The sequence below is a fragment of the Histoplasma capsulatum genome, genomic scaffold (assembly GCF_000149585.1).
Source record: "Histoplasma capsulatum NAm1 scaffold_1 genomic scaffold, whole genome shotgun sequence".
Classification (NCBI taxonomy): Eukaryota; Fungi; Ascomycota; class Eurotiomycetes; order Onygenales; family Ajellomycetaceae; genus Histoplasma; species Histoplasma mississippiense.
The window spans coordinates 5277567-5302231 of NW_001813982.1; the positions used below are offsets into that span (position 1 = coordinate 5277567).

Genomic DNA, 24665 nt, shown 5'->3' on the forward strand with positions numbered 1-24665 from the left:
CCATTCCATCTAACAAATAAGTCATCCAATCCATTGCTACAGAAGAAGAAAATATATGAGAATGAAGAATCACGAATGCATGGAGATATTGGTACAAAGGCGTCTATGAGAGAACATAAGCAGGGTGGCGGCAAACGAAACTTTGGGTTTAAAAGGGAAAAAAAGGATTCTGACCCGAACCAGGGATATATGGCATGACAAAAGAGAAAGCAAGTCTATCAACGATTCCCAGGGGAGTGCTAAGAGGGCCAAGATTAACTGCGGGTTTCAAATGGAAAACAATTTGTGTGGCAATGATGAGAGAAAAACGCGGCAAAAGCAAATGTGGGAAATAAAGGGTATCTTGCTTATGGCTTCAGAGCAGTAAACCGATATCGTGAGACGTAGCCTTCATTCAGTGAAACCTCGACGGTTAGGTCTTTGGGTATCATTTCGTGTCGTAAATCCCAACCAGCGCGGCGGCAGAGCTCGGAGACCACAACGTCGCATTCACCGAGCATGTCGATATCAAAATCAATATGTGACACCGGCTGTGAGGTAGGGAACGAGTTAGCTGGATTGTTAGGTGCTTCTTCTATGGTGATGCTTACGTCACGTGAAATTAAAATTTGAGGGACATCCCGAGGTAATATGCCTGGAACTTCAGCCACCGGTGCCACTTTCAGTGATGTCCCAATCACAATCACTAGGTCTGCCAGTTCGCGATCATGGTTTATCAGACGTTGCGAGAACGCGCTCGGAAGATCTTCACCGAAGAATGTGATATCAGGCTGCTTGATTGTTAGGAAGTATCAAAAAAGGTTTCATTAATGGCAGTGTATTAACAATAACGTACCTTCATCACGCCAGGGGTGGGGATTTCATAGTCTTCGCCCTCTGAGCTATCGTCAAAATCCTCCCTTTTACGACTTTTTTTTATGGACCCATTTGAACTGCGCTTTCTTTTCATCCCGCACGGCTGAGCTGCGAGTAGGTCTTTGCAAGCAGCACATTCAGGAAGTGCTCCCTTTCGGACATGTTCGAAAATTTGCTCACCGGGGACCTGGTACTTGCACTTGATGCAGGATGCTGTCGCGAAAGAGCCATGGCATTGGATTAAATTCTCAGGCAAAATCCCCGCATTTGCTTCCAGGTTGTCAATATTTTGAGTGAAGTTCGTCAGTAGCTTTCCTTTATCCTGAAGAAGTCGGATAAATGCATGAGTTGGAGAAAAAATTTTCTCCTTCGGAAGGATGTCCTTCGCAATAGAGTAGAAAATTTTGGGGTCCTCGTGGAATAGGCGTATATCGAAAACCTCTTGAGGGTCGGTCAATCCCAGATACTCTAACTTAGAATATAAGCCGGTATCTTTCGAACGAAAGTCAGGAATACCGAGACTAGTGGATATCTAGAAATCTGGATATCAGTATGGTTCTATTTTTCTTCCCATGGCAACTTTATCAGTGTGCTTACGCCGGCGCCAGTTAAAACGATAATATTCTTTGATTTTTTTAGCAGCTCAACCGCATCATCGATAGTATTGTACTGTGATAGCTTAACGCGTCTTGAGTATTCGCGTGCAATTCCTATAATAAGCAAGGTATGATAAGCCCTGTCTGGAGCGCCTTCAAGAAATGTGGGCGGCATGATCCCGAAGGCAGTGCAGAGTTTCCTGGCAGTAATGGTCCCCTGCCCTATTGTCTCTTCAATGAAAGCAGCCTTTCCGATTTCGTGAAGGCGCCCACGAAAGGCAGCGGCCTCCTCTGGCGTACATGCATCAGGAACTGGATCATTATTTTATCAGTCAGTGCTTTGATTTCCTGGAAAGAGAACGCCAGTTAAAGGCGCATTTGGCCCCAAAAAACAAAAAGACAAAAAAAACTCTAAAAAAAAGGACAATGAAAAAGAAAAGGAGTTTCCCTTACCGTCGTGTAGCTGGTCATCGCGGACAAACTGTAATGAATCTTCATAAAGTGACTCAGTCTCCCAGTTATCATCAGAGTCTTCAGAATCCCCCGAAGCGCCAGAATCGCCGTCCTCCGTGTCGAACTCGGGGTTTGACACGTCCTCGCTGACATCAGGCGCGCCTGCTGATATCACTCCGTTCTCCGTAGCGACATCGACCACCTTCACTACTGCTGATTTCAAGGGAAGCTCCTCTTTCGCCAGCGCCGGCGCGACATCCATCTCGACAAGAAGAACGACGAGACCCAGCCAGAAGTAAGCTCCGCTCCGGTAGCTTACATTGGTGGAGGTTGTTGTGAGAAGGCCGTGTGTCGCAGTTTGACCATGAAAAGTATTAATAATACCAATATTTCCGAGGTGTTCGGAAGTTTATGATAACGTAGTCCACACCTAACCCCCGTTTACACCTAACGCCCACATTTTCCCATACAAATTGTCATAAATTTAACACTCATATCTCAACCACAGATTATTATAATAAATTTATAAGTGGTAAATTATAATTTCTTATTAATATATATCTTTTAAAAAGTTTACTTTTCTATCAGGCTGTGTTATATGATGTGCATTACATGTGTAAATATTGAGAATATTTTCTCATACAAATTTATATGAGATGTATTTGAATTACTAGTTGTTATTTTCTCATTTCTATGAGAAAAATTGATTATTTTGTAATATTTGAATAACTTCTTTCAAATATATTATTTTCTATTATAATTCATATTTTGAAATGACAATATAGTTTTCTATATCATACACAATTTTTAATAAAAAATACTAAGTACATCTTATGATGACAATACTGTAATCTGAATACCACTCTCATAATTTGTATGTGTAATTTATGAGCAAAAGTATAATACAGATTTATAAGTCAACAGTATACTAATGAGTTTAAATTTTAAACTGTTTAAATATTAATATATATATTTGGATAAGTAAATTACATATAATATATGATTTCAATATGGTGTGTGTTGAGATATCAATAGATGATCATTCATAGATTTTATATGGAAAATCACAGGCGTTGGGGTGTAAACGGGCGTTAGGTGGTTGACTACGTTAATCCGGCCAGGAACAAAGGGGCCACAGCGGATATGGAAATAAAACACTCCTTGCTACCTTTACAGGATCTATTTAATTTCATGAAACCAGTTCATTTATATATATGTATCTCTAGTCGTTTCCATGATCCTACCATGCGAAAACATAACCAAACCCATTTCTGCTCTAATTGGTATCATAGATAGAAAACGGACACGAGGATATTACCAGAGCAGTTTCCTCGCTTCTTTGCATTACTCCTTTCTCTTAATAGCCTTTCATGAGTCCGTCATTTTCTGATCTTCGTCTTTGCCACTATCATTGTCATCATCTAAACCGTCGCTTTCATCTTCCCACTCTCCGTCCACGTCTTCGCCATCATCGCTATCGTCACCATCCTCGCCCAGCTGATTCTGGAGATCTTGGACGAGTTCCTCAGCATGTTCCTTCAGCTTCAAATCCTCATACTCAACTAGTTTGTAAAGCTTTAAGCTCTGTTTTAGCCAGCTCCTGCTGGAACGTAATGTAGCTTGTCGGAGTTCCGATTCTGATAGGCCGTACTTATTGGCGGGAAGCTTTTCGCCCTTCCCGAGCAAATATTGACACCACCCGCCTAAATACCACATCTCAACGCTATGATCGTCTTCAAGAGCCATTCTTTCTAGCACTTCAAGCGCTTCAATTTCCATCCGGACTTCCATTAATAATCTAGCAAGACTTATCCGTGTGGGGAAGTCTGGCACCAAGGGGCTTTCCGGTGGTAAGTCTTTCCATAATTGAAGGCTTCTTGACAGCGCAGCCCGGGCGTCGTCTTGTCGAAGTTGTGATATCCTAACCGAAGCCAATGTTTGCAAGCATTCTGGGGAATCGGGGGCAACCAAAAGAGCCTCTGTAACCAATGCTTCGCATCGAGCTTCCGCATCCTCTTCCCATCTGGTTTAGAAGGTTCACTTCAGCATTGGCATTTTATTTTTTAATGAATTTTGCGAACAATAGGAAACTCACGATAGATCGGTCATGTATATTTCTACCACTCCACATAAAGCATGTGCCAACTTTTTCTTCTGCTCTTGCGCAGCCAACCCATCATCCAGCTTGCGGCTCTGCTCTAACGATTGTATGTTCCGTCTCAAACTTGCGACTCCTTTTTCGAACCAGCTTACACTATCCTTGCCACCAGTTTCGCTCAATTGCGCAAGCCATAAAAATTTCTCTGCACCTCCTCCTTCTGATTCAGGAATTTCTCCGTTCGGATCTAGAGCAACGGCTTGCATGAATTGTTGTCGCGCCGCATCGATTTCTCCTAACTCAACATATATTTCGCCGATTAAGTTCAGACCTGTTAACACAGCGGGTGATCCGGCTGAAGCTATATCCAACCCGCGTTGTGCAAGAGGGAGAGCGGCTTCCGGTTGCCCTGTTTGGAGGAATATGGTGGCTTGGTCGAAAAAAATTGCCGGATCTTCATTCATTTTCCTCCAGGTAGATCTGCTGCCATCACGAAGGCCAGATTTTGCTCTTTTCTTTGAAGATTTGTTGGGGGGCCGCGTTTTGGCCATATGGGATGTATTGACTATATAGCCTAGTGACGGAGTAAATAGCGGGACAATACCTGATCACTTCTATTGTTTGACGTAATTGACTGCCAAAAAGTAAATCTTGTATGCGACCGAGAAATAGTATTTATATGTTTTCGAAAAAAAAAAAAAAGTTTGTTTTGTTTGCATATGAGACGGGGAAACTTGATCTCATCGCGAAAGGTCTCGGGCTAAGTGCACAGTTAAAGAAAGTATCCTCACGTCCACGTTAAAAAATAAGTTCGGAATTCGTCCTGAGTCGCACATTTCAGAGACATCGCCTGTTAAATAACACCACCAGCATCTCACGTTTGATCGTTTTGACATATTACTCTGGAAAAGGGCATTGAACCCCGTTTTACCCCTCTTGCAAGCTTCGCGCTTGAAGCAAAAGCATCATGGGAATCGAAGATCAGCAAGAAGAAAGGGAGACGCTCAGGTCTATTTTTCCAGACGAAATCACAGGTGATTATTTTAATACAATCGCCTTTTTGTTTCCAAGGTCTTGTTACGCTCGTAACTAATACCTACAGATATATCTGATACCACATATCGAATATCAATAACATTGGATGTTACCCCCCAGGGAGACGATGATCAAGAGCCTCCCACCCTCATCCTTCAAGTTTCATACCCGCCACAATATCCAGACGTTGCTCCAGATCTCGAACTCTCCACGCCGCCTAATGCACCCAAACACACCCACTTTGATATACAAGAAGACCGTGACCGGCTCCTGGAGTCGCTGCAGTCCACCATTGAGGAAAACATGGGAATGGCGATGATATTTACTATTGTTGATACGTTGAAGGAGGGTGCCGAGCTTCTTATATCCGAACGACAAGCAGCCGTCCAAGCATTGAAGGAAATGGAGTCTGCCAAGGCAGAAGAAGAAGAGAATCGTAAATTTCATGGCACGGCTGTGACGCGGGAGTCATTTCTGGAGTGGAGAGCTAGATTCCAGAACGAGATGGAAGAACTAGAACGAAGGAAGCAGGAAGAAAAGGAAGCAGATGACAAAAAGAGGAAGGTTACTATCAAGGAGGAGAAAAAACTTACTGGGAAGGAATTGTGGGAGAAAGGCCTAGCTGGTAAGGTGGATTATGATGAGGACTATGTTGATTCTATACCAGCCAGTATGGAAAAACTGGAATTGGTATCGTAAAGTTTAGCTTTTGATATTTTCCTTTATACTATATAAGTCTACTAGATGTTGAGTTAGCATCATGGCCCTTGCAAGTTTGCGGTATTAGGTGAAGAATATCCCCCGTAGCCCAATGGCAAATAACAAACTCCCGGACCTATTCGTTTCTCCGGTTGCAAGATATGCGCGAAAGTCATTAATCGTGATGTTACTGCATTCGCAAAGTTCCGAATGTCTTTCCGAATGCTTATGTTTTTCTTTTCTTCTTTATTTCGCCCTGCAAGAACTGATGATGCACTGCTGCATGGTCTGTATAAGTTGTACCAAATCTTCTTCTATGTATGTACCTTAGTTCGACGTTTACGGTGAACTATATATCTTAAGCAGAAGTCTCTGCTTTAAGATCGGGTTTCTGTGATTCTCTGAATATTAGCTATTACAACCAAGCCTTTGGTTTGGATGGTTTAAACCCCTTCCAACATACCGGCTATGTATCTCGCGACATCCACACTAACTTGCCGAAGTACCCAGATGAGAGGTATCTCACTACAAGGGGCGAGCCTGCACATATACAGTACAATGTACACCTTCTCAGCATCACCGTTAGGGGCGCTTGTCATGTTTTTCAGCTGCAATATCTTCCTTGCTCCCTTCAGCAGCGATACCCTTCACTTCATGTTTAGATTCGCGAACCGCTGCAACCCCATTGACAGATTCTGCCTGTGCTAGCCGCTGAATTCTGAATTCCTCCTTCTCCTTTTCCGCAAGCTCCCGCTCCTTCAGAACGACCTCCCACATCTTCTGCGCAAGCTCTTTATTTTTCTGATCCTCATGTTGTATTGTTTTGATAGTATAATCAAGACACTCGGCAACAGTTGTCTCCCAGCGGCCACCGTTGTTTTGATCCACGATAGCATCCCACTTGTCCTCTTGCTGCGCGAGGTAAACATCATCTTCCAACTTGTCCCGACGAAGGATCTTCTTCCACCGTGCGTCTAATTTACTCCTCAAGACGCGACTCAAACTCGGAGGCTCTGGCTTTTTGATTCGAAGGAATGGAATCCCACGGGCATCGACAAGTACGGGAACACGGCGAGGCCCATTGATATGCGCCCTTGGGCGTGATAAAATCGGTTCAGTATCAGGGTGTGGACGGAGAGCTTCCGGACGCCTTCTTGCTCTGCCTTCGGCTCTTTTCCTTAGCGCGTGCGTGTTGCGGTTCTCCGGACGGTGTTGGGCAGCTTGGATTTCCCGGCTCCTGTGGATATTGGTTTTGAGATCGAAAGCGCGCTGAACGATTGATTCAAGCCGGTCAATGCTCTCTGGGTTTGCCTGGGTGCACGAATGGAGTAAATCCAATGCCTTGCGTAACATAAAGTTAGCATGTAAGTGAGGTAGAACTGGTTAGGTACTGGATGGTGGTGTTAACCTCATAGCCGGCCTTCAAAGCGTTGGCGATCTGGCTGGGACTTTGCAGGGATTTATATTTGTGAAAGTTAGATTTTATTAGGCCCTGTATTTCCGCAGGTTGGAGTTGGATTAAGTGCAGGCGGGCGGATTGAGACAAGAGAGCATGGTAGAGTGAAAGACCTGGAAAGATTATGAGTTGGATGATTTAAGTACATATATACGGTAAGGAAAACCTACATGCTAGCCTATGGGCGCCCGAGCTCTTGGGTAACAGAAACCTCGGCATTCGAATAAAAACAATCGAATTCTTCGTTAGCTTTGCTTCAACATCCTCTGGAATTTTCAACCCGACTGTTTTTCATTCCAAAGTTGGAACTGAGATCCTGGATGGATGCCTGGGTAGCTTTAAATCACGTGATCGGATTTCCCTACAACCACCTTCCGTATTATATTTGCATGGTAAACGGAAAGGCTTTGCATGGGAACAATCGCTTATAGATCTGCAGAAGAGAAAATGGCATGTTCGCATTCTATAAACTAGAAGTTTATGTCCGCTCATATTTGGTTACGCTAAAGTCTGCCCCTAAAATGATCATAAAACATATGAAAGGCTAAATGCATGCAAAGAAGGAAAACAACAACCTCAAAGCAATGCTCCCGTCGCGTCATAATGGGAGCCATCTTCAAAAATAGCCACTTAAAAGTTAGATCCTTCCGGGGGCTGAGGGATTTTCTTGTTTTCCGGTAGAGCCATGAATCTACAAGGAGTTAGTAAGCATGGATATCCCGGGCATCGCTTTATAGCATTTTGCTTGCCTTCTAATCTCAAGCAGAATGGTCTCCATCGTAAACTCTCTCTTCCATATAGCAAGTCGGGGTAGCTTCGTCAGATCGACCTAGTGAGCATCAGCATCACACACTCCGTCAGACGGGTTTTCTAAGAAGGCATAACCACATACTTTACCGTTTCGCGGATCGACGCAGGGAAGGTTCACCTTGGAAACGAAGTGGATAGTTGGCGGAAGATCGGGGTAATTTTCACCACATTTAATATTGACGCTGTATATCCGGTTCTCATGCACACTCTATTTCACAAAATGTTAAACTGAGCTGCCAGTAATACGTGTGGTGAGGAGAATTGGGCGCACATGAGGGGGCCCTAGAATTGTTCCATTCCAATTCGTCATTTTTACATCGTCCCCGTTGGCAAGGCCATAGGAACATGCTTCTATTAATCGAGAGATTGAACATAATGAGCATGAGAAATGTAATGATTTTACCTGGTGGAGCATACATACCTGCCCCGCGTCCTTTTTCGCCATTCTCAAGCTCTTCCAGTAAACGGAAGCTCCGAGGAACCACGGCAGCCATCTCGAGGAAACCTTTCAAAAAATTGGTGAAGGTAAAGTTGCAATATCAAAAGTAGAGAATATGGCATTAAAGAGGGGTTGGATGTGTCGCATGTCTGTTCGTCTCTAAAGCTTAGTGATTAAGCGCGGGGCACGTGCTGCGTCATATCATGTGACTGTAGCGCCATTGCGCAGATAGCTAGCCGCGGAAGTGAGTCCTAAAATGCCACTGTACAACATCAACACCAAGCATCCTTAACCTGGTTTCCACGGTATCTAGATGTCTGCAGGCTTGAAGGGCCTTGCATTATTGAACTAGTTCTAGCTATTCGCTCTTCGCTGATGCCGTATGTGGCCTGGTCTCGCACTCCTCTCTACTAAGAGCTGGGTTGCTTCTGGAGTTGCGAGAAATCGCGCCTGATATCACTGAGCGCAATTTGATATCTGACATGACATCCCATATCCTGCAGACGGAGCTCTCAAATTTGATACAAGAGTCGAAACGGAAGAATTCAAATCTAAAAAATGTAAAACTACCTTCCACACTTCCAAAATGAAAATTTGCTCACACTGGATTTTCAGGCAGCTGAGCAGTCCCTAGCAGATCTCAAGGGGTTACCATCAACTTCGGAAGCCCAACTAGCAGCAGGTTTGCTTAAAATCAAAAAAATACAGATATTCCTATTAACTAACGTTTCAAGAGATTTAATCCGGAAACCCCATTTTGTAAAGCCATTTGTGATTGCTTGTCAAACTAACCATGGTCGGCTTGCGGCAATCGGGGTGGTCGGCATCCAGAGATTGGTGGCATCCCGGGCACTACCGCCAGAGGGTTTCAGAGATGTACTTGATGGGCTTCATCAAACAACGAACCTAGGTTACTAGTCTTTTCTCTTAGTTGGTAGCTGTTATACTGATGCTAATGACTTGACAGGGCTCGATGTCCAACTTAAGGTTCTGCAAACTCTCGGGGCGCTATTTCAGTATTATGCAATTGAGTTGAATGGACCGCTCCTCGCAAATACATTGGAAATATGTGCCACACTCCAGAATAGTAAGACGTCGTCTGTTTCGAATACAGCGGCCGCTACAATGCAGCAGCTTGTGGTTTCTATTTTCGACAAGGTTTCAAAAACGGATGGTATGTCAACTGGCCTCTATCTGGTTTCGATATTAATTTATATCGTATTGACACTGTCACAGCGATGCCAGATTCCGTTCTCAGCTTTCCTGTAACACTATACGACCAGCAGATCTATTTAACTTCTGCCAGTTATGATGCTTTGAGGGTAAATTATAATTTACAAGTTGGAAAATACGAGCTTCGTTACTAACCTTCATCCTAGATTTTGGATGATCTTTGTCGCTTGGTTGAAGGAGAAAAGTTAGAATTTCTCAACATCAAATCTCTTTCCAAGATTTTCGTCCTCGAATTGATCGAGAGTATCCTGGTCAACAACGGTCATATCTTTGCCAAACATCCAGAACAAGTTCTCGTTCTTCGTAACCGGCTGATGCCGTTGACCGTGAAACATTTTTCTGGGCGGTATAGTTTTCCTCTAACGGTTCGTGTGGCTAGGATATTGCTCCTTTTACTCAGGGAGTATCTACTCCAATTAGTCACAGAATGCGAAATGGCACTAGGGCTTCTAATCCATTTACTTGATGCTGATGCGGCAGTGCCCTGGAAACGTGTTCTTTGCATGGAAATCTTCAGGGGATTATATTCCGACTCCGAACTTATCAGACTTATTTACATATTGTTCGATACTGAAGAAGGTCGCAGAAATATCGTCTGCGATCATATGGCTTGCTTAGTGAAGCTGGCATCCGAAAAGCCATACCTTATCGGTGTCAGTCACCGATCAACCTTGCCAACGGGTCCATCAAACTCAAGAAATATGATGGATGAACAAGTCACCCTTGAGGCTGTTTCTGTCGCTGGCGTTATCGGAAGCCCCACAACAAAGGAAAGCACGTGTGGTATCAGCAGCCAGTGGAGCCTCGTTCGGACGCCATACCTCGAAACGTTAGATAAGATCGATGCTCCAATACTCCCTGAGACATATATTTACAGTCTTGCCCTCAACTGTATCAGTACGCTATCGGAGAGTATTGCTAAATTTATCCTTCCGTTGACCGCTTCTGAATCTAAAAGCAAACGGAAGCATCGAGCCTCGATATCGAAAAAAGCAGGGGACGAATCTGCACTTCAGCGTAAAAACTCCGGCAGAGCCTCGAATAAACTATCTGTTCCTATAAACCCGTTGGATCTCACGTCACATCCTCAAATCAATGACATCCAGGCTATCACGAGCATGATCGACACCTGCTGGCCTGCCATTCTAGCCACATGTTCTACCTTTCTATATGCCGCGTTAGATGGTGAATTTTATCACAACCTTGTCCGATCTTTCCAGAAGTTAACCCATGTTGCTGGGCTCCTGAGGTTGTCTACACCACGAGATGCTTTTCTCACTACGCTAGGGAAGGCCGCTGTTCCAGCCGACCTTAGTAACTTCACCGTGTCACTAAATTCTCCTGGTATAGACTCCCAGGATGCTCTCGCTACCGAATCATCTATGCCCAAGTCCACAATAGCCACCGACGCGTTGGCTTCGACGGCTGATAAAACTCCTACTGCTCTCAGCACTCGTAATTTACTATGCCTACGAGCTTTACTTAACCTAGGAATTGCGCTAGGACCAACCCTGGATCAAGCTGCCTGGTTGATAATTCTTGAAACGCTTCAGCATGCCGAGCTAATACTAAACGTTTCGACCATGGCTACCCCAAAGCCTGCGTCTATGAACAAATGGGGCGACAGGAATGCACCCCTCACCCCCGAGCCTTCCAAGGTCAACCTTGGTGCCGAGATAATAGCTGTTGAAACAGCAGCAGCTAAAATGTTCGAGAGCACTGGAGAGTATCCTAGTACTTCGTTCAAGAGCCTTTTGTCTGCTCTCTTAAGCCTCTCTGAAAAGACTGATAGGGGTATAGCAGATGTTAGCTCTGGAAAACATCCGGTACCATCACAATTCACCCCGTCTTCTAAGGCACTGGGGCGTATACATCAGAACAAACGCAGTATTTCTATTGCTTTGGGAAAGTCGAGGATCCAGGATGACGAGTTGAAATTCGTCTTAGCCAAAGTGAACGATTTGGCAAAGTCCAACCTCGAACGATTAGCTCTCCCCGACGATGAGGAAGGAATTTGGCACATTTTAGTAGGGGATCTCGTCTCAATTACTCAAAATACTCAAATCAATCAATCTCTACGTTCAAATGCAAGCCATGTTCTTGACAACATTGTGTTCCACTCCATCAAACTGGGAAACTCCGATGACCCGGGCATTAGGAACCAGGTCCAACTTCGTGGATTGCGCGCCTTGAAATCCCAGATCTCGACATTATATGACTGTTGTTCGAACTCAAATTCTTCTCAGCGTGCGTCCGATTTTGAAATACATGAGATTGCTCTTGAGGCTCTAAAATCAATTCTTGAAGAGTGTGGAGAATCATTGATTGCTGGATGGGACTTGGTTTTTGACTTGATATCAAGTGTATTTGATGACCTCAGGTGTATTTCAAAGAATGGGGACGAATGCGCCTCGCTTAACAATGTTCACAAGCCTAGGGGAAATTTAACCGTCAAGTCCGCAAGACTCGTCAGAACAGCATACAGCTCGTTGCAGCTTGTCGCTTCCGATTTCCTTAGTTTGCTATCGTCCTCTTGCCTCTTAGAGCTAGTGAAGGCATTTTCAAGCTTTGCGTCACAAGTGGAAGATTTCAACATATCTCTCACTTCCACGACCTCGTTTTGGAACCTTTCTGATTTTCTTCGCAGCCAGGTCGACAAATTTTCCATCGAAAGCCATATTGAGGTCTTTTCTAGCGAGGAGACATTGACCGAATTAGCCAAATCCTCCGATCTCTTGATTTCGAGGAACTCATTATGGTTAGTTCTTCTGTTACGCATTGCCGATTTAAGCACAGATAGCCGCTCAGAGATTCGTAATGCTGCAATCCAGACCGCACTGCGCATTTTTGACGCGTATGGCCAACAGCTCCCACCAAAAGCTTGGCATTTGTGTTTGAATAAGGTTCTCTTTGTTATGACAGAGTCGGTTCAAAAGGAAGTTTTGATGGCCCAACAGACCTCAGAACCCCTTGGTTCAAACGAGATGAAGACATGGATAGAAACAGCTGTGATTTTGACTAAAGGATTGTCTAATTTAATTGCTGGGTACTTCGACACTATCGCACAGGATGAGGGATTTTCTCAATCGTGGAAGCGGCTCCTAGATTACCTCGAAGCTATTATCAAAATTAGAGTCCTCGAGTTGGACGAAGCTGTCTTTTCTAGTTTTTCAGAAGTCCTCTCACGAATTCGTGGCTACAATGATATCAAAATGGAATCTTTGGAGTCTGCGTGGGCTGTCTGGGTTAATGGTCACCCAATTGCGCCAGATGAACAGCCCGATTTGGATGTGCAAAATCAAAATGCGTTGATAGCCTATCTAAAGTCTTTTAAGCAACTCTACCGACTCCTGAAGGACATATTGACCGACACTCAAATTTATCAAGTGCTTGAAAATCTACAAATTTCTGTTTGGAGGTCTGTGTCCTCACGCTACACCCGAGATGTCGACCACCAGTCAGAACTGCAGTCACTTACTATGGAATCCTTGAAGACAATATGTCTGGAAAAAACATCTTCTCAACCGGCCTTAGTTACTTGTCTTGCAGAGTTTTCTGATTGCGCGTTGACGAAATGGTCAGCCGGCCAAGATAATAGAAAACCAACATTTGTGGCATTCTCGAAGTCTGCGATGCGACTTCTTGGCTGGTATGTTGCAGAACATGGCATTCTCACCGACATCTTCTCGAATGGTATTTTGACGAGGGCGCTTGAGCACCTCTCGAACCAAATAGCTCATAAATATAAGTGGAATGGAAGCGACCACGACCCCGCTCTCTGGCGGGTGGCCACCTCCGTTTCCCTTGATATTCTCCAGGTTGCCGTTCCCTATGTTGAGAGTGAACAATCTAATTCCAGCAAAAAAGAGCTTGTTGATTTTTGGAACTGCGTCGTTGACATCTCGAGAGGGATTGTTTCTGCGTTCGACTACAAGAAATCGAACATTCAATCCGGAGTAATTTGCGATGAAGAATTTGATGTAACAGCATTCACCCGCCTCCGTGACATAGTAATACCATCACTCGGGTCACCTTTAATCCCTGATAGAACGAGACGACAATTCGCCTGCGCGCTTTTCAGCTCATCTTTTGTCTATCCAATACAGCATTCCGATCTACCGAGCGCGACGCTTGAAAAAGAGCCGTTGCTGGATTTATATAAAATTCGTATGGGACGCACATACGACCCGCCTCCCACTCTCCGATTAAAAATGGCCTTCTTAATGATCGACTCGTTATTTGACCTTGCAGCAACACATTCCAGCAAATCACCTTCCCACAAAGCTCGGGTTTTGGCACATCCGTCGAAACTAGCACCTCAGGATGCAGAAAACCAATATGTAATCCTCGCGAAATCCGTATCCCCATATCTAATTCTCCGTTGCGCAATATCTCTAAAATCCTATATCGCCGACCAACCACTGCGCGGACTCATGCCCCAACCAACCCCGGCGCAGAAGGAATTGTTATATCTACTCCATCGGCTCGTCGAGCTCAGAAGCGAACCGGCTGCGATCCCCGATGCGGGTCCTGTTGCACCACTAGGAAGTGGAAAAGGTAGTAATAATTCAGGGATGTACAAGAAGCATCTTGGTTGGGTGTATCCTTTCGTGGTGAGGGCGACGGGTGTTGCTGGGAAGGAGAGGGATGATAATAGAGTTTTAGATGCGTTGCAGAAGGTATTGGTGAACCTCTCAGGAGATGGACTTGGTGGCCATGATGAAAATGATGAGGCGGACGCAGGGGAGGATGATTGATTTACTGATTGGATCCAACATGCAATCCTAAACAAGGGTGCTATTTAAACAGTATTTTTTTTCCTGCCACTTTTTTCCCATCTATTTTGTATATTATCATTTCTCTTGTTTTACTGTCTTTGAAGTTATGCTTTCTCCGTCGTCATGGGATTGTATAAAATTCCATTTAGGCATCAATACCCGCTTCTGTCCTGCTAGCACGCATAGATCAACGTCTATGATTTATATTAGTGGCATTAGCAACATTATCGCATGGACAATTAAATTGGAACGTGGTTAAAGGGCTCTTTTAAACGCCTTCCATTATAATACCATTTTTTTAAAAAAAAAAATAAAAATAAAAAATAAAAGAAGGTATGATAATATAAACAAACCACGGTGTAGTAATTCGTGATACACAGTATGATTGCCCATACAAATGGAAACTAACAAATAAAAGACCAAAGACCACAAAACCAAAGCGCCAGTCGATCAAGCCATTATCGTGCACTCTCTAACAGTCCTTGCGCCCGCTTCAAGCTCGTTTCTTTCCGCCCGCCTTCATAATTACGCCTGGGCCGCGACTTGCTGCTTTCCAAAGGACGCCGTCTGCATGTCTTTTGTTGGGCCTGCTGAGGTAGTAGGTTCACCTTGGAGCTGTTGCTGTTGAGCAATTTGTTGCTGGGCAACCTCAGGGGTCAAGCCGATTTCAGGAGCTTGACGGTAAAGAACGATTTCAGATTGCTTGAAATATCGACGGGCATCTAGAAAAATTCCTTGTTAGCAATTTTATACAGCGATATTTTTCCTTCCCTTGATTATGTGTACAGGGATGACAGCGCTGAGACTAAATAGCCGGAGGTCATATTTGTTGGATTCCGGGTAATATATTTTGCAACAGGGATAGAAGGGATATGGAGAAAATAACTGGCTGCGTGGGAAGCGAGGGATGAGGAATCTTTAGCGTGGGTGCGGATGAAACCATTAGACGTGGGGGTCATATTGGAGTCAACAGGTCCAAATGACTGGCAACAACCAATTGCATCATTTAGGTGCGCTGTGAAGAGCATATTTTCAATAGCCAATGACAAAATGTTTCCACCAAAGGCAGGGATAGGGACAGTTGTTTGAAACCCATGTTCCAAATTGGCAAAACTAAAAGCAATCCAAGCATCAACTCGAAACCCACCTTCGTCTATGAGCACCAAGCTTAGGTAGTATCGGGTAGAATACTTCTTATTCACATCGCGGAAAGTTGGGGTTAAATCAAAACCACCCAAGAACAACCGGATGGGTATTGTTTCTCCTATTCGTGGGGCAATAATAGATGTTAGCCTAGTCTGAATGATATGTAATGGCATTTCAACAATGGAAGGAAACTATTGTGGACTATATCCACCCGGAAGAGGATTGTCTGACAAACCTCTTGATGGGGAGCCGTCCATAATCTACAAACAAGGGGTTGTTAGCAAATGTCACATTTTCGGCAGGCTTTCCACAGTGGAATATCAAGCTGAAGCAACAACCCCATTTAGGAAAAACATAATTGTAAAGTACCTCAAACCGCACCAGCGTTTCGCTTTCATTGTACTGATTAGGTGGCGATCCAGTTGTTTCGCGGCGGATAATCGATAATTCCATGTGCTTTATTTTCAGCCTCACAAGCAAGAAGTATATTCTCCCCACAATAACATCTTTGAGATGGTACTTGGATTTTGAATACTCGAATTCGATGTGTAAACAATCTTCAATCCCCACGTCCATTTTGATAGGGCTATTTGTCTCTGGAGGCATGCGGTATGAATAAACCCATATATCCTTCTCCCGCACAACATCCGCTATCCGCCGCGAAACCGTCACCCTGACGAAGTATCGCAGTTTGACATTGATGCCATTGTAAGATTCATATTGCTTTTCGACGTTTTTGAAGTTGAAAGGGAAGGTTTGCGGGTGTTGTAGCTCGCCAGGGGCAGCAAGCTCTTGACCAAAAGAGAGGAATTCGTAGTGGTTTCCTCGATCGAAAAACATCTCTAAATGGCTCTCGTTGCGTTAGATGGAATTCAAACTAGATGGATATTAAAGGGAGAAGGATTGACGCTTTCTCTATACCGATTGTTCCGATGAATTGGACCTTAATTCCCGTATGCTCCAATCGCTTCCCATCCTTAGGCCGCACCGTTACTGCCCCCTTCACGGACTCACCATCCATGTACAACGGCGCCTTTTCCCTCCTGTTCTTATCCAGCTTGATGTCGACGGTTTCTCGTTCGTCGCTATCCTCCAGAACGATGTCGATATCGACCGGGGTGGAAAAGAAGAACGACGACATGGCGTCGGAGGAAGTACAATGGGGATATGGGTTAACTTCGCAGGGTATTGCCAGATATTATGAGCGCAACTATCATTCAACTGCCAGTTAGCTGTATCTGTCACTGTATTCGGTGTCGTTAACGCGGATAGTTTATGTATGTCGTTTATGCTGCGGCTTCGATAAAGCTTATCCGTGAGTTAGTTGCGTGATTATCTAACGCGATCAACCACCCCTTCGAACTCCATTCTCTCATACCAAAAGGAGATTCTAAATAGGAATAGTAATCATATTTATTTTTTCTTATTCGTAATTTACAATCTACTATACATTTTATATATCTCATAAAACGCATATAAGAATCGACTGAAAATTAATCGCATAATACACAATGTAAAATTGAGATACTGTCTTGTATAAATTTACATGCATTCGTATTCATATTACTAGTGTTATAAGATTGATTTAATGAGAAAAACCCATACGTTTGTATGTGACAGCTCTATTATTCTTAAAATTTAAATACAAAATAAATATTTATTTTTCTGTTTCGTATTAGCTTTTGTATAAAATTATAGAGTACTTTCTTTGATAACAATTCTGCAATCTTCATACACTCATGTAAATTCATGTGTACTAGTAATTTTTGAAGCATTGAACTTCTAATACGGAGTACACTTCATCAATATTATTCAATGAAAATGAAACATATGATATTATATATCTTCTAGCATATGAATTACACTGTATATACCAACTATAGAGTGTATATGCGCTGAGATATTTACTCAGAAACCGAATTCTTCAAGTCCTACGAAACGAGCAAAATGGAGTAAGTAGGGCTACGGATCATGTTAAACCACAAGCTAAAATGGTTAGGGAGGAGATTAACTAGCACCTTCAGCATCGACAGCACGACCCGTAGTCTCTCTAGATATCTATTTGGGATACGGGTCAAGCAATCTACAGCTCTGCGTTTCTGGGTGTGGAACTGGTTGCACCTCGGAATTTCTTCTCCCGTTCGCTCGCCTACAGGATTATTGCAAAATCATAGTTACTAGGGATGGCGGCGATAGGCTAGGGTTAACCACTTTGACATTAGAAAAAACTTCAAAATATTTTGAGACACGTCTTTCTGCGAGTGCTTTGAGCAGATTGGTACTGTGCATGTGTCCAGCACCTGTGTCCAGTCGGGAGGCTTTGTCTGAGTGCCCGACGGCAACACTTGAGAGCTATGTAGCAACCTCACTAATGATTTGAAAGCTGTTTTTTTTCTTGGGGATAAGATACAGCCCAAACCCTTCAGCGTCCTCGTTCTTCTGCCGCATAAATATTCCCATGTCATCCGCGGTAATTGCGGCTTGGTGCAGCCTCCGGAATAGCCGAAGAGGCTACTACGACATCGTCAACGGCATATACTAAGTCGGCCTCACCGAGCTCGCTTTCTATGTAAAAGCATTGATTGCCTCACGTCGTGCATTACTCTCACTTGTGTCCTTCTCCGCGATTTCTTTCAACTGATCCAAACTCGTGGTTGGCGTAATGCCAATATAGACAATCCCTATGAAAAACCGGGCTATAAAGAGAAAGTCGTGGGCAAACTTATGGTTGATCTGCTGGAGTTGGAACGAAAAGAAAAGAAAAGTGTCTAGCGCATACCTTCAAGTTGCTAGCTCCTTGCCCAGGTTGCACGAAAGTGACCTCCCAGACTCACATCATTTCTATCTACGCAGTATATTAGCGCATCCTCAGGCAGATATAAGTTTTAGACCTGACAGCCCTAGGGATGCACAGCATGTTCACACATGAAGTTCTTCCAACTGTATAGCAGATTTCGGGAAGCCCTTGAATAGATGCCAGTCGGTTACCCTGCCAAACTCCAGATTTCATGAAGCCATCACATTCTTTTCATCCAGTCATGACATTGCCTTGAATGCAGTTATGTAGATATATTATCTTGGTGTGCCCTCATGCGTTTCGGTCTAAGTAATCGCCTATCCGGGCATAATCTGCAGTCTCGCAGGCCATTATTGCTAGTATGGAGAAGCTGAATGTTCATTGGTATTTTTCTCCAGCAAACAAAAATGCCTTCGCCGAGCAAATGGCTACCATTGTTTCCTGTCGAATTTATATTGATGATTGATGTTACATAGAATGACAGGTCACATATGGGTCAATATAACCCTGCTCACTCCTAGTCTTCCACAGCAAAAATTTAGTGTGGGATTTGGCTTGACGACTAGAAATTGGGAGAAAAGTCTTTGGAAGACCTGTCCTGTATTGATCAAGCATGCCAGGGCCGTTTGCCTTATTTAGTTATTGTTTAGTGTTTGCGTGCATAACCTTTAGAAAGGCAAGGATGAACTCACTCGGGCCTCCCTCTGGACATTATCCCATTCCAAAACCGCCAAAAAAGAAAAAAAGGAAAAAGAAAAGGAAAACCGAAATCGAGCAGTCGAAACGATGGCCGTCCATGAAACTCGATCTGTTCATCGTCTGAACCGCGCCACAGCTTGTGAGGTCGTTCCCATGGATCCCAGCATGGATCCCCCATGGCTGTCCTCAAACTGCGTCTTACTCCCTCGAACTTGGGCATTGTGTTTGGAGTCCGTCCTTGTCATATTTCAGATTCCTGTGTATGCTGCCGCTTACTTTCATGTCTGGCATCCTGTCAGTGTGGCTGCATCACCCCTCTCCTTGCTTTCCATTTATGCCTAGCCAGTCAGTGATTATGCGTTGAGACTTGGGCTCAGGACTGTCCCATCTACGCCATTATTGGGTCCCTGGGCCACTTTTCTCGAAACCTGACGGTTCATGGACGGTTCTTCGGCTGTGGAGTACGCCCCATACCGCTGAAATAAATAGAAGAAATATCATCCGGCCAGCACTGGCACTTATCGGATGGTTAGTTGGCCTTGCTTTTGTTTTTGTTTTTTATTATTTTATTTTATTTTATTTTATTTTCTTCGTTGTTAAAGCCTATCTAGTGAACTTAGCTCCTTCAGTTGGCGTGCTTCCAGTTGAATCCGCGTCTTGCTTCGAACGTCTTTCCTGGGGTTTTGAATACTTCAACTGGCCCATTAAATCCCCACTCAAACCTTCGCCGGTCCCAGAACCGTGACGGCGGGCCCAAAAGTAGCTTTCCAAGGCCCCCAAATTTCCAACCGGGCTTGCGCTTCCCCACATTCTTACCCCAGCTCCTGTCTGTAGCAATTGGCATATGTATCGGTAACCCTGTCCTCGTCGCCTGAGTTCAAACTTTTTGTGAAACTACCCGGTGACCAAACATATTTATACTCTATACACCCACCATTCTCTGGATCCATCGTCATCATTCTCCCCTGCTCAGACACTAAGGCTGTGCTTTTGTCTACCCTGCCTTGGTTTATTTATTCCTTCTAAGTGTCTCTGCGCGGTTTATGGGTACTATCTCTACTATTTCTTGAGGCACTAGCTGCTGTTCCTTCATTTGCAGATTGAGCGTCTCGCCCTTATATTTATCTAAGAGGTTCAGCGAAGGGAAGCAGCTGTTCGCGGGACCAAACTTTAAGCAACCTAGATCTCAAACCTAGTCAACTCTCCCATAATACACAATCATGCTCTCTGCACAAGATACAAACCGGCGTGTATACATGCACCCTACACCAGCTACTAGTATACCCCTTACCCTTCATCCACGACATACCCCTATCTCACGATGCAACTCTAATTCCAATGTTCCCTATCCAAGTCAACGAGCCACGGAGCAAGCCATGAGAACACAAAACCACGATTTACAGCATATTTGGATCATCACAGGCCCTGCAGGCTGTGGGAAAACGACAGTCGCCAAAAGCTTGAGTAAGAAGCTGCAAGTGGAATATATTGAAGGTGACGACGTCAGTAACTACACCCTCTTCTTCCCTAGTCTCACCACCTCAAAAGGATGTCGCTTCACAGCATATGCCTGGAGGTACTGCAAAGGATATAGTTCCGGAAAACTAACAGTACTAAAACCAAAGTACCACCCAGAAAGCAACAAGCAGAAGATGAGAAATAACAACCCGCTGGACGATGGGGACCGGTGGGACTGGCTAATCGCACTGCGCGACGCCGCTATAGAGTCGCTTCAACGACACTCAGCCGTCGTGATGACATGTTCCGCGTTAAAGAGGAAGTATCGTGACGTCATGCGGGTCGCAGCCTACAACCACCCCACGGTCCAAATCCACTTTATCTACCTCGACGCCGAAGAGGACGTGCTTGTCCGGCGAGTTACGGCGCGGAAGGGTCATTACATGCCGCCTACGATGGTCCATTCGCAGTTCCAAGCTCTGGAAAAACCATTGTCGGGCTCGGAGGGGGATGCGATAACCGTGTCGTGCGACGCCAAGCCGAATGTGGTGCAGGATCGTGTGAATCGCGAGGTAGACCAAATTATGGAGCAACATAAATAAGAAAGCCTGTTGGAACTTTTTATTTTTTCGGGATTATAGGCGACCACAGCTTCGTTGGGGATCCCCCTGCCATCACCACCCCCTCTATCCGGACGGATACACGCGGACAACGAATATACGCTGCTCTCTACTCTGCGAACTACATCCAAAGCTGGAGCAGGCAAGGTTGTTGGGCTTCGATCCCGCATACATTCGTTTTATTTAACCGATAACGAACGTTGAAATGTCAATCCATTGCGACATCCACTGCCTCCTGCTTGCCAGAGAGAATCGATATCCATTTGATTATGACTCCTTTCCATACAAAAGCGAAAGAGATTATTCTCTTCCCTTGTGACCCAATTGTTTTCCGACGTCTGACAACAGAAGAAAGCCGATGGAAGTTCCACACCTCACAATTTCAATCAATCCGACACTAGCACCATACCCGCGGACAATTAGACTCAAGTTCCCGCCCCGCAATTCTACTTGCTTCACGTCTTCTGCCCATTGCCTTTTCTCATTTCTCATGTTTTTTAAATATTTTTTCAATTTGTCTCTTAGCTCCTCGTTCCCTTGTTCTGTGATGAATATTCCGGCGTCATAATTTTTTTAGGTCAAGCACTAGGGCAGGGTGCTCTTCTCACTCTCGATTTTATATCTTTGCTCCGTCCGTTGCGCTCGTCCTAATTTTGTGCCCCTCTTCTTCTCCCGTTCAGCATCTCCGTCCACAGAGTGGTTTTGCAAGGCGTGTTTTGGCATATTCAGTGTAACGAAGGGCGTTTCTATCTCTAAGTCCTAACAAGATGGGAAAGAGGATACATTTCGGCGTGAGGAAAGACTTTGGAAGAAACATTGTGGGAAATTAGCGTTTGGGTCTACCTGCTTCCTTGCTGTTCTCCCTTTTACCCCTTCCATTATTCTCCTTTTTGATTGTCGTTCGATCGGTGCTTGCCATTCCTTGAGACAATTGCAATCGCATTTTTACACACCCTCCTTCCATTTCCTCTCCCCCCTTTTCTTAAACTTTAACAAGATAAAATACTTTAAATAAAGAATATAAACTCATCTGCAGAAGAGAGCAAAGCCTTCTCAATATTTTCGAGATAGCGTTCAATTTCACCCCGCATCACCGATGTTGAACCATAGATCGAATAAATCATGACGTAGACACATGTATATAACATATAACAGGATATTACAAGAAAGGGCCCCCAAATAATGCTCGCCTCATATTCTCTGGGGAACCAATTGGATGATCTCCGTTTCTTTTTCCTTACTATTCCCTCACCTGGTTATTTGACTAATTCGTCATATTAAATTCTGTTCGTACAGTACAAGGCATATGCTGGCAAACGGAATAAAAGGGATGATTGTATATTCTATTGTTCCAGGGGGGGGGGGGGGGGTTTGAGTCCAGCAGTGGTGTGTCTGCTGCATGGTTTTTTTCTCCTTATTAATATATACTGAGCTCCCGCATAATTTTTCTAGGTCCAGCGGTGTAGGAATAATAAATAATATATTCTATTGTGTGCATAGTTTTTGATACATTTATCTATCGACATGTACTGCGAGCCATTCAACCTTTGCATACCCTAATACCTTTGGAGAGAGAACAGAAAATATGTGTAAAAGCCATCACACAAGCCAAGGGGGGTTTGGATATTCAGCATATATACCCGTCTGTTTTGGAGAGGTAAATAGAACGTGAGAAAAGGTTTTTTTTAAAAAAAAAAAAAGAAAGAAAGAAAATAAAACGCAATAAAACAAATATAAAAAAAAAGGCCACCCTTTTCTCCCTGTTTATAATGGCAGAAAGAAATATACCTATGTGAAGCTCGATTTACCGAAATATCCTTATCTGAGAGCTAGCATCATCGACTCAGGCTCCTCCAAATACAACCTAACCTTATCTGCCATCCTCGCCATCGTAGCCCCGTCCACAACTCTATGATCCGCACTCCAGCTAAAATTCACTTTTTCGCCCTTGACCACATTACCAGCCTCGTCGAAGACGGGAACGGTTTTGGCCCGCCCGACACCAAGAATGGCAACCTCATTCGGCACAATGACAGGGCCGACGTAGGTGCCGCCAATATTGCCAATGTTGGATACGGTGATGGTTCCACCGTTCAGGTCTGTGGGGGTCAACTTGCCTGCACGCGCCACTTCGCTGAGGCGAGCGAGCTCTGCCGCAATGTCGAGGATGGAGCGGGCCTGGACGTTTTTGATATTGGGCACTAGAAGACCTGTTGGAGTGTCCATGGCTACGCCGATGTTGTGGCTTGACCGCATAACTAAGGCAGGCTTGGTGGGGTTGGTGGTGGTGTCAACTCTTGCGTTTAGGAGAGGGAAGGAATTTAGGGAGAGGGAGACGGCTTTGATGATGAAGGGAAGATAGGAGAGTTTAAGCGGCTCGGTTGGGTGTGTTGCAAGTTTCTTGCGGATGGAGGATAACGATCTAATGTTGAGTTCGTCGGCGTAAAGGAAGTGAGGGATGGTAAGTGACCGGGTCATGGTCTTGAACATTTGAGACTGAATTGGAGTCAATGGGGTGGTGGTTTCTATCTGTGTGGTGTCAACACCCGACACCGGTTGTGTAGGTTGGGGTACTGATGGCGCTGTCGGGGCTGGTGTGGCGTCTCGCTCCGCGACGTATCGGAGAACATCCTCTTTCAGAACTCTTCCATCCTTGCCGGTTCCGCTTACGCTTAATATATCCACCTTCAGCTCCTTCAACATACCGCGGACGGCCGGTGTTGCAAGAGAAGCGAATTTGGATGGGGAAGATATGGCTTCTACAACGGGTTCTGATAGTGCTTCCGTAGCCACATTGACAGCAGGAGGTTTTGCAACCTGCTCTGGTATCGGGTGTGGGGGCGGGGGTTCGTTAGTTGGTGGACGAGCGTTTTCATCGGGATATTTCGATTCGTCCACATCAATATCGCACAAAGCCTTAGAATCACATTAGCTATTATGATTAGCATAGATTCATTTTGGGCCTCATAGCATACCATTCCCGTTGGCACAGTATCATCGGCCTGGAAGTGCAATTTCTTTATGACCCCATCGTATCTCGACGTTATCTGCAGAGATTGGTTAGCACAAACCAGGGCGCTAGAGGCGAATTTGCCTGGCCAAGGACACATACATCGTCAACAGCTTTGTCAGACTGATACTGGCATAATGGCTTCCATTCCTCAATCTTCGCTCCCTCTTGCACATACCATTGTATGATCTGGATCTCGGTGATTCCTACATGAGGTATACGTTAGCGCATGTTTCTTTCGTTTCCAGCATCAAACGGAATAGCATACCTTCACCGACATCCTTCAGAATCTGAGACCTGAGTGCGCATGACGCGGGGGACGTATGAAATCTCTGGCGAGGAGAAATGCTGGAGATGCGAGAAATAGATGGCACCAGACGAACTGGAGAGCTGTTTGAGAGAAGCGCTTGGGCAAAAGACCCTCTGCAGCGTAGAGGCATCATGTCTCTGGTTGGATAGAAAGAAGAAAGGAAGCAATTGGGA

General features: G+C 44.6%; 9 protein-coding genes across 9 annotated transcripts; 3 read left to right on the forward strand and 6 right to left on the reverse strand.

Moving 5' to 3' along the window:
• Positions 1-347: 347 nt before the first annotated feature.
• Positions 348-2166, reverse strand: HCAG_01483 (conserved hypothetical protein; the record flags this gene model as incomplete). Its single annotated transcript, XM_001544386.1, has 5 exons — positions 348-530; positions 591-770; positions 836-1387; positions 1453-1763; positions 1905-2166. 5 exons carry the CDS (start codon positions 2164-2166, stop codon positions 348-350), a joined length of 1488 nt encoding a protein of 495 aa, XP_001544436.1.
• A 1106-nt stretch (positions 2167-3272) lies between these two features.
• Positions 3273-4553, reverse strand: HCAG_01484 (predicted protein; the record flags this gene model as incomplete). The annotated part of the gene is made up of 2 exons (XM_001544387.1): positions 3273-3927; positions 4000-4553. The coding sequence occupies 2 exons, from the start codon at positions 4551-4553 to the stop codon at positions 3273-3275; spliced, it is 1209 nt and encodes a 402-aa protein (XP_001544437.1).
• Positions 4554-4969: 416 nt separating this feature from the next.
• HCAG_01485 (conserved hypothetical protein) lies at positions 4970-5736 on the forward strand (the record flags this gene model as incomplete). The annotated part of the gene is made up of 2 exons (XM_001544388.1): positions 4970-5036; positions 5105-5736. The coding sequence occupies 2 exons, from the start codon at positions 4970-4972 to the stop codon at positions 5734-5736; spliced, it is 699 nt and encodes a 232-aa protein (XP_001544438.1).
• Positions 5737-6318: 582 nt separating this feature from the next.
• HCAG_01486 (predicted protein) lies at positions 6319-7089 on the reverse strand (the record flags this gene model as incomplete). Its single annotated transcript, XM_001544389.1, has 1 exon — positions 6319-7089. The coding sequence occupies one exon, from the start codon at positions 7087-7089 to the stop codon at positions 6319-6321; it is 771 nt and encodes a 256-aa protein (XP_001544439.1).
• Positions 7090-7822: 733 nt separating this feature from the next.
• On the reverse strand, positions 7823-8496 carry HCAG_01487 (ubiquitin conjugating enzyme MmsB; the record flags this gene model as incomplete). The annotated part of the gene is made up of 5 exons (XM_001544390.1): positions 7823-7883; positions 7942-8021; positions 8085-8210; positions 8274-8353; positions 8424-8496. The coding sequence occupies 5 exons, from the start codon at positions 8494-8496 to the stop codon at positions 7823-7825; spliced, it is 420 nt and encodes a 139-aa protein (XP_001544440.1).
• A 427-nt stretch (positions 8497-8923) lies between these two features.
• On the forward strand, positions 8924-14431 carry HCAG_01488 (predicted protein; the record flags this gene model as incomplete). The annotated part of the gene is made up of 6 exons (XM_001544391.1): positions 8924-9001; positions 9057-9123; positions 9273-9317; positions 9409-9615; positions 9678-9763; positions 9821-14431. 6 exons carry the CDS (start codon positions 8924-8926, stop codon positions 14429-14431), a joined length of 5094 nt encoding a protein of 1697 aa, XP_001544441.1.
• Positions 14432-14977: 546 nt separating this feature from the next.
• Positions 14978-16573, reverse strand: HCAG_01489 (vacuolar protein sorting-associated protein 26; the record flags this gene model as incomplete). The annotated part of the gene is made up of 5 exons (XM_001544392.1): positions 14978-15174; positions 15600-15716; positions 15834-15858; positions 15968-16438; positions 16520-16573. 5 exons carry the CDS (start codon positions 16571-16573, stop codon positions 14978-14980), a joined length of 864 nt encoding a protein of 287 aa, XP_001544442.1.
• A 3741-nt stretch (positions 16574-20314) lies between these two features.
• HCAG_01490 (conserved hypothetical protein) lies at positions 20315-21154 on the forward strand (the record flags this gene model as incomplete). Its single annotated transcript, XM_001544393.1, has 1 exon — positions 20315-21154. One exon carries the CDS (start codon positions 20315-20317, stop codon positions 21152-21154), a length of 840 nt encoding a protein of 279 aa, XP_001544443.1.
• Positions 21155-22990: 1836 nt separating this feature from the next.
• HCAG_01491 (conserved hypothetical protein) lies at positions 22991-24622 on the reverse strand (the record flags this gene model as incomplete). The annotated part of the gene is made up of 4 exons (XM_001544394.1): positions 22991-24088; positions 24148-24219; positions 24285-24388; positions 24451-24622. The coding sequence occupies 4 exons, from the start codon at positions 24620-24622 to the stop codon at positions 22991-22993; spliced, it is 1446 nt and encodes a 481-aa protein (XP_001544444.1).
• Positions 24623-24665: the final 43 nt, after the last annotated feature.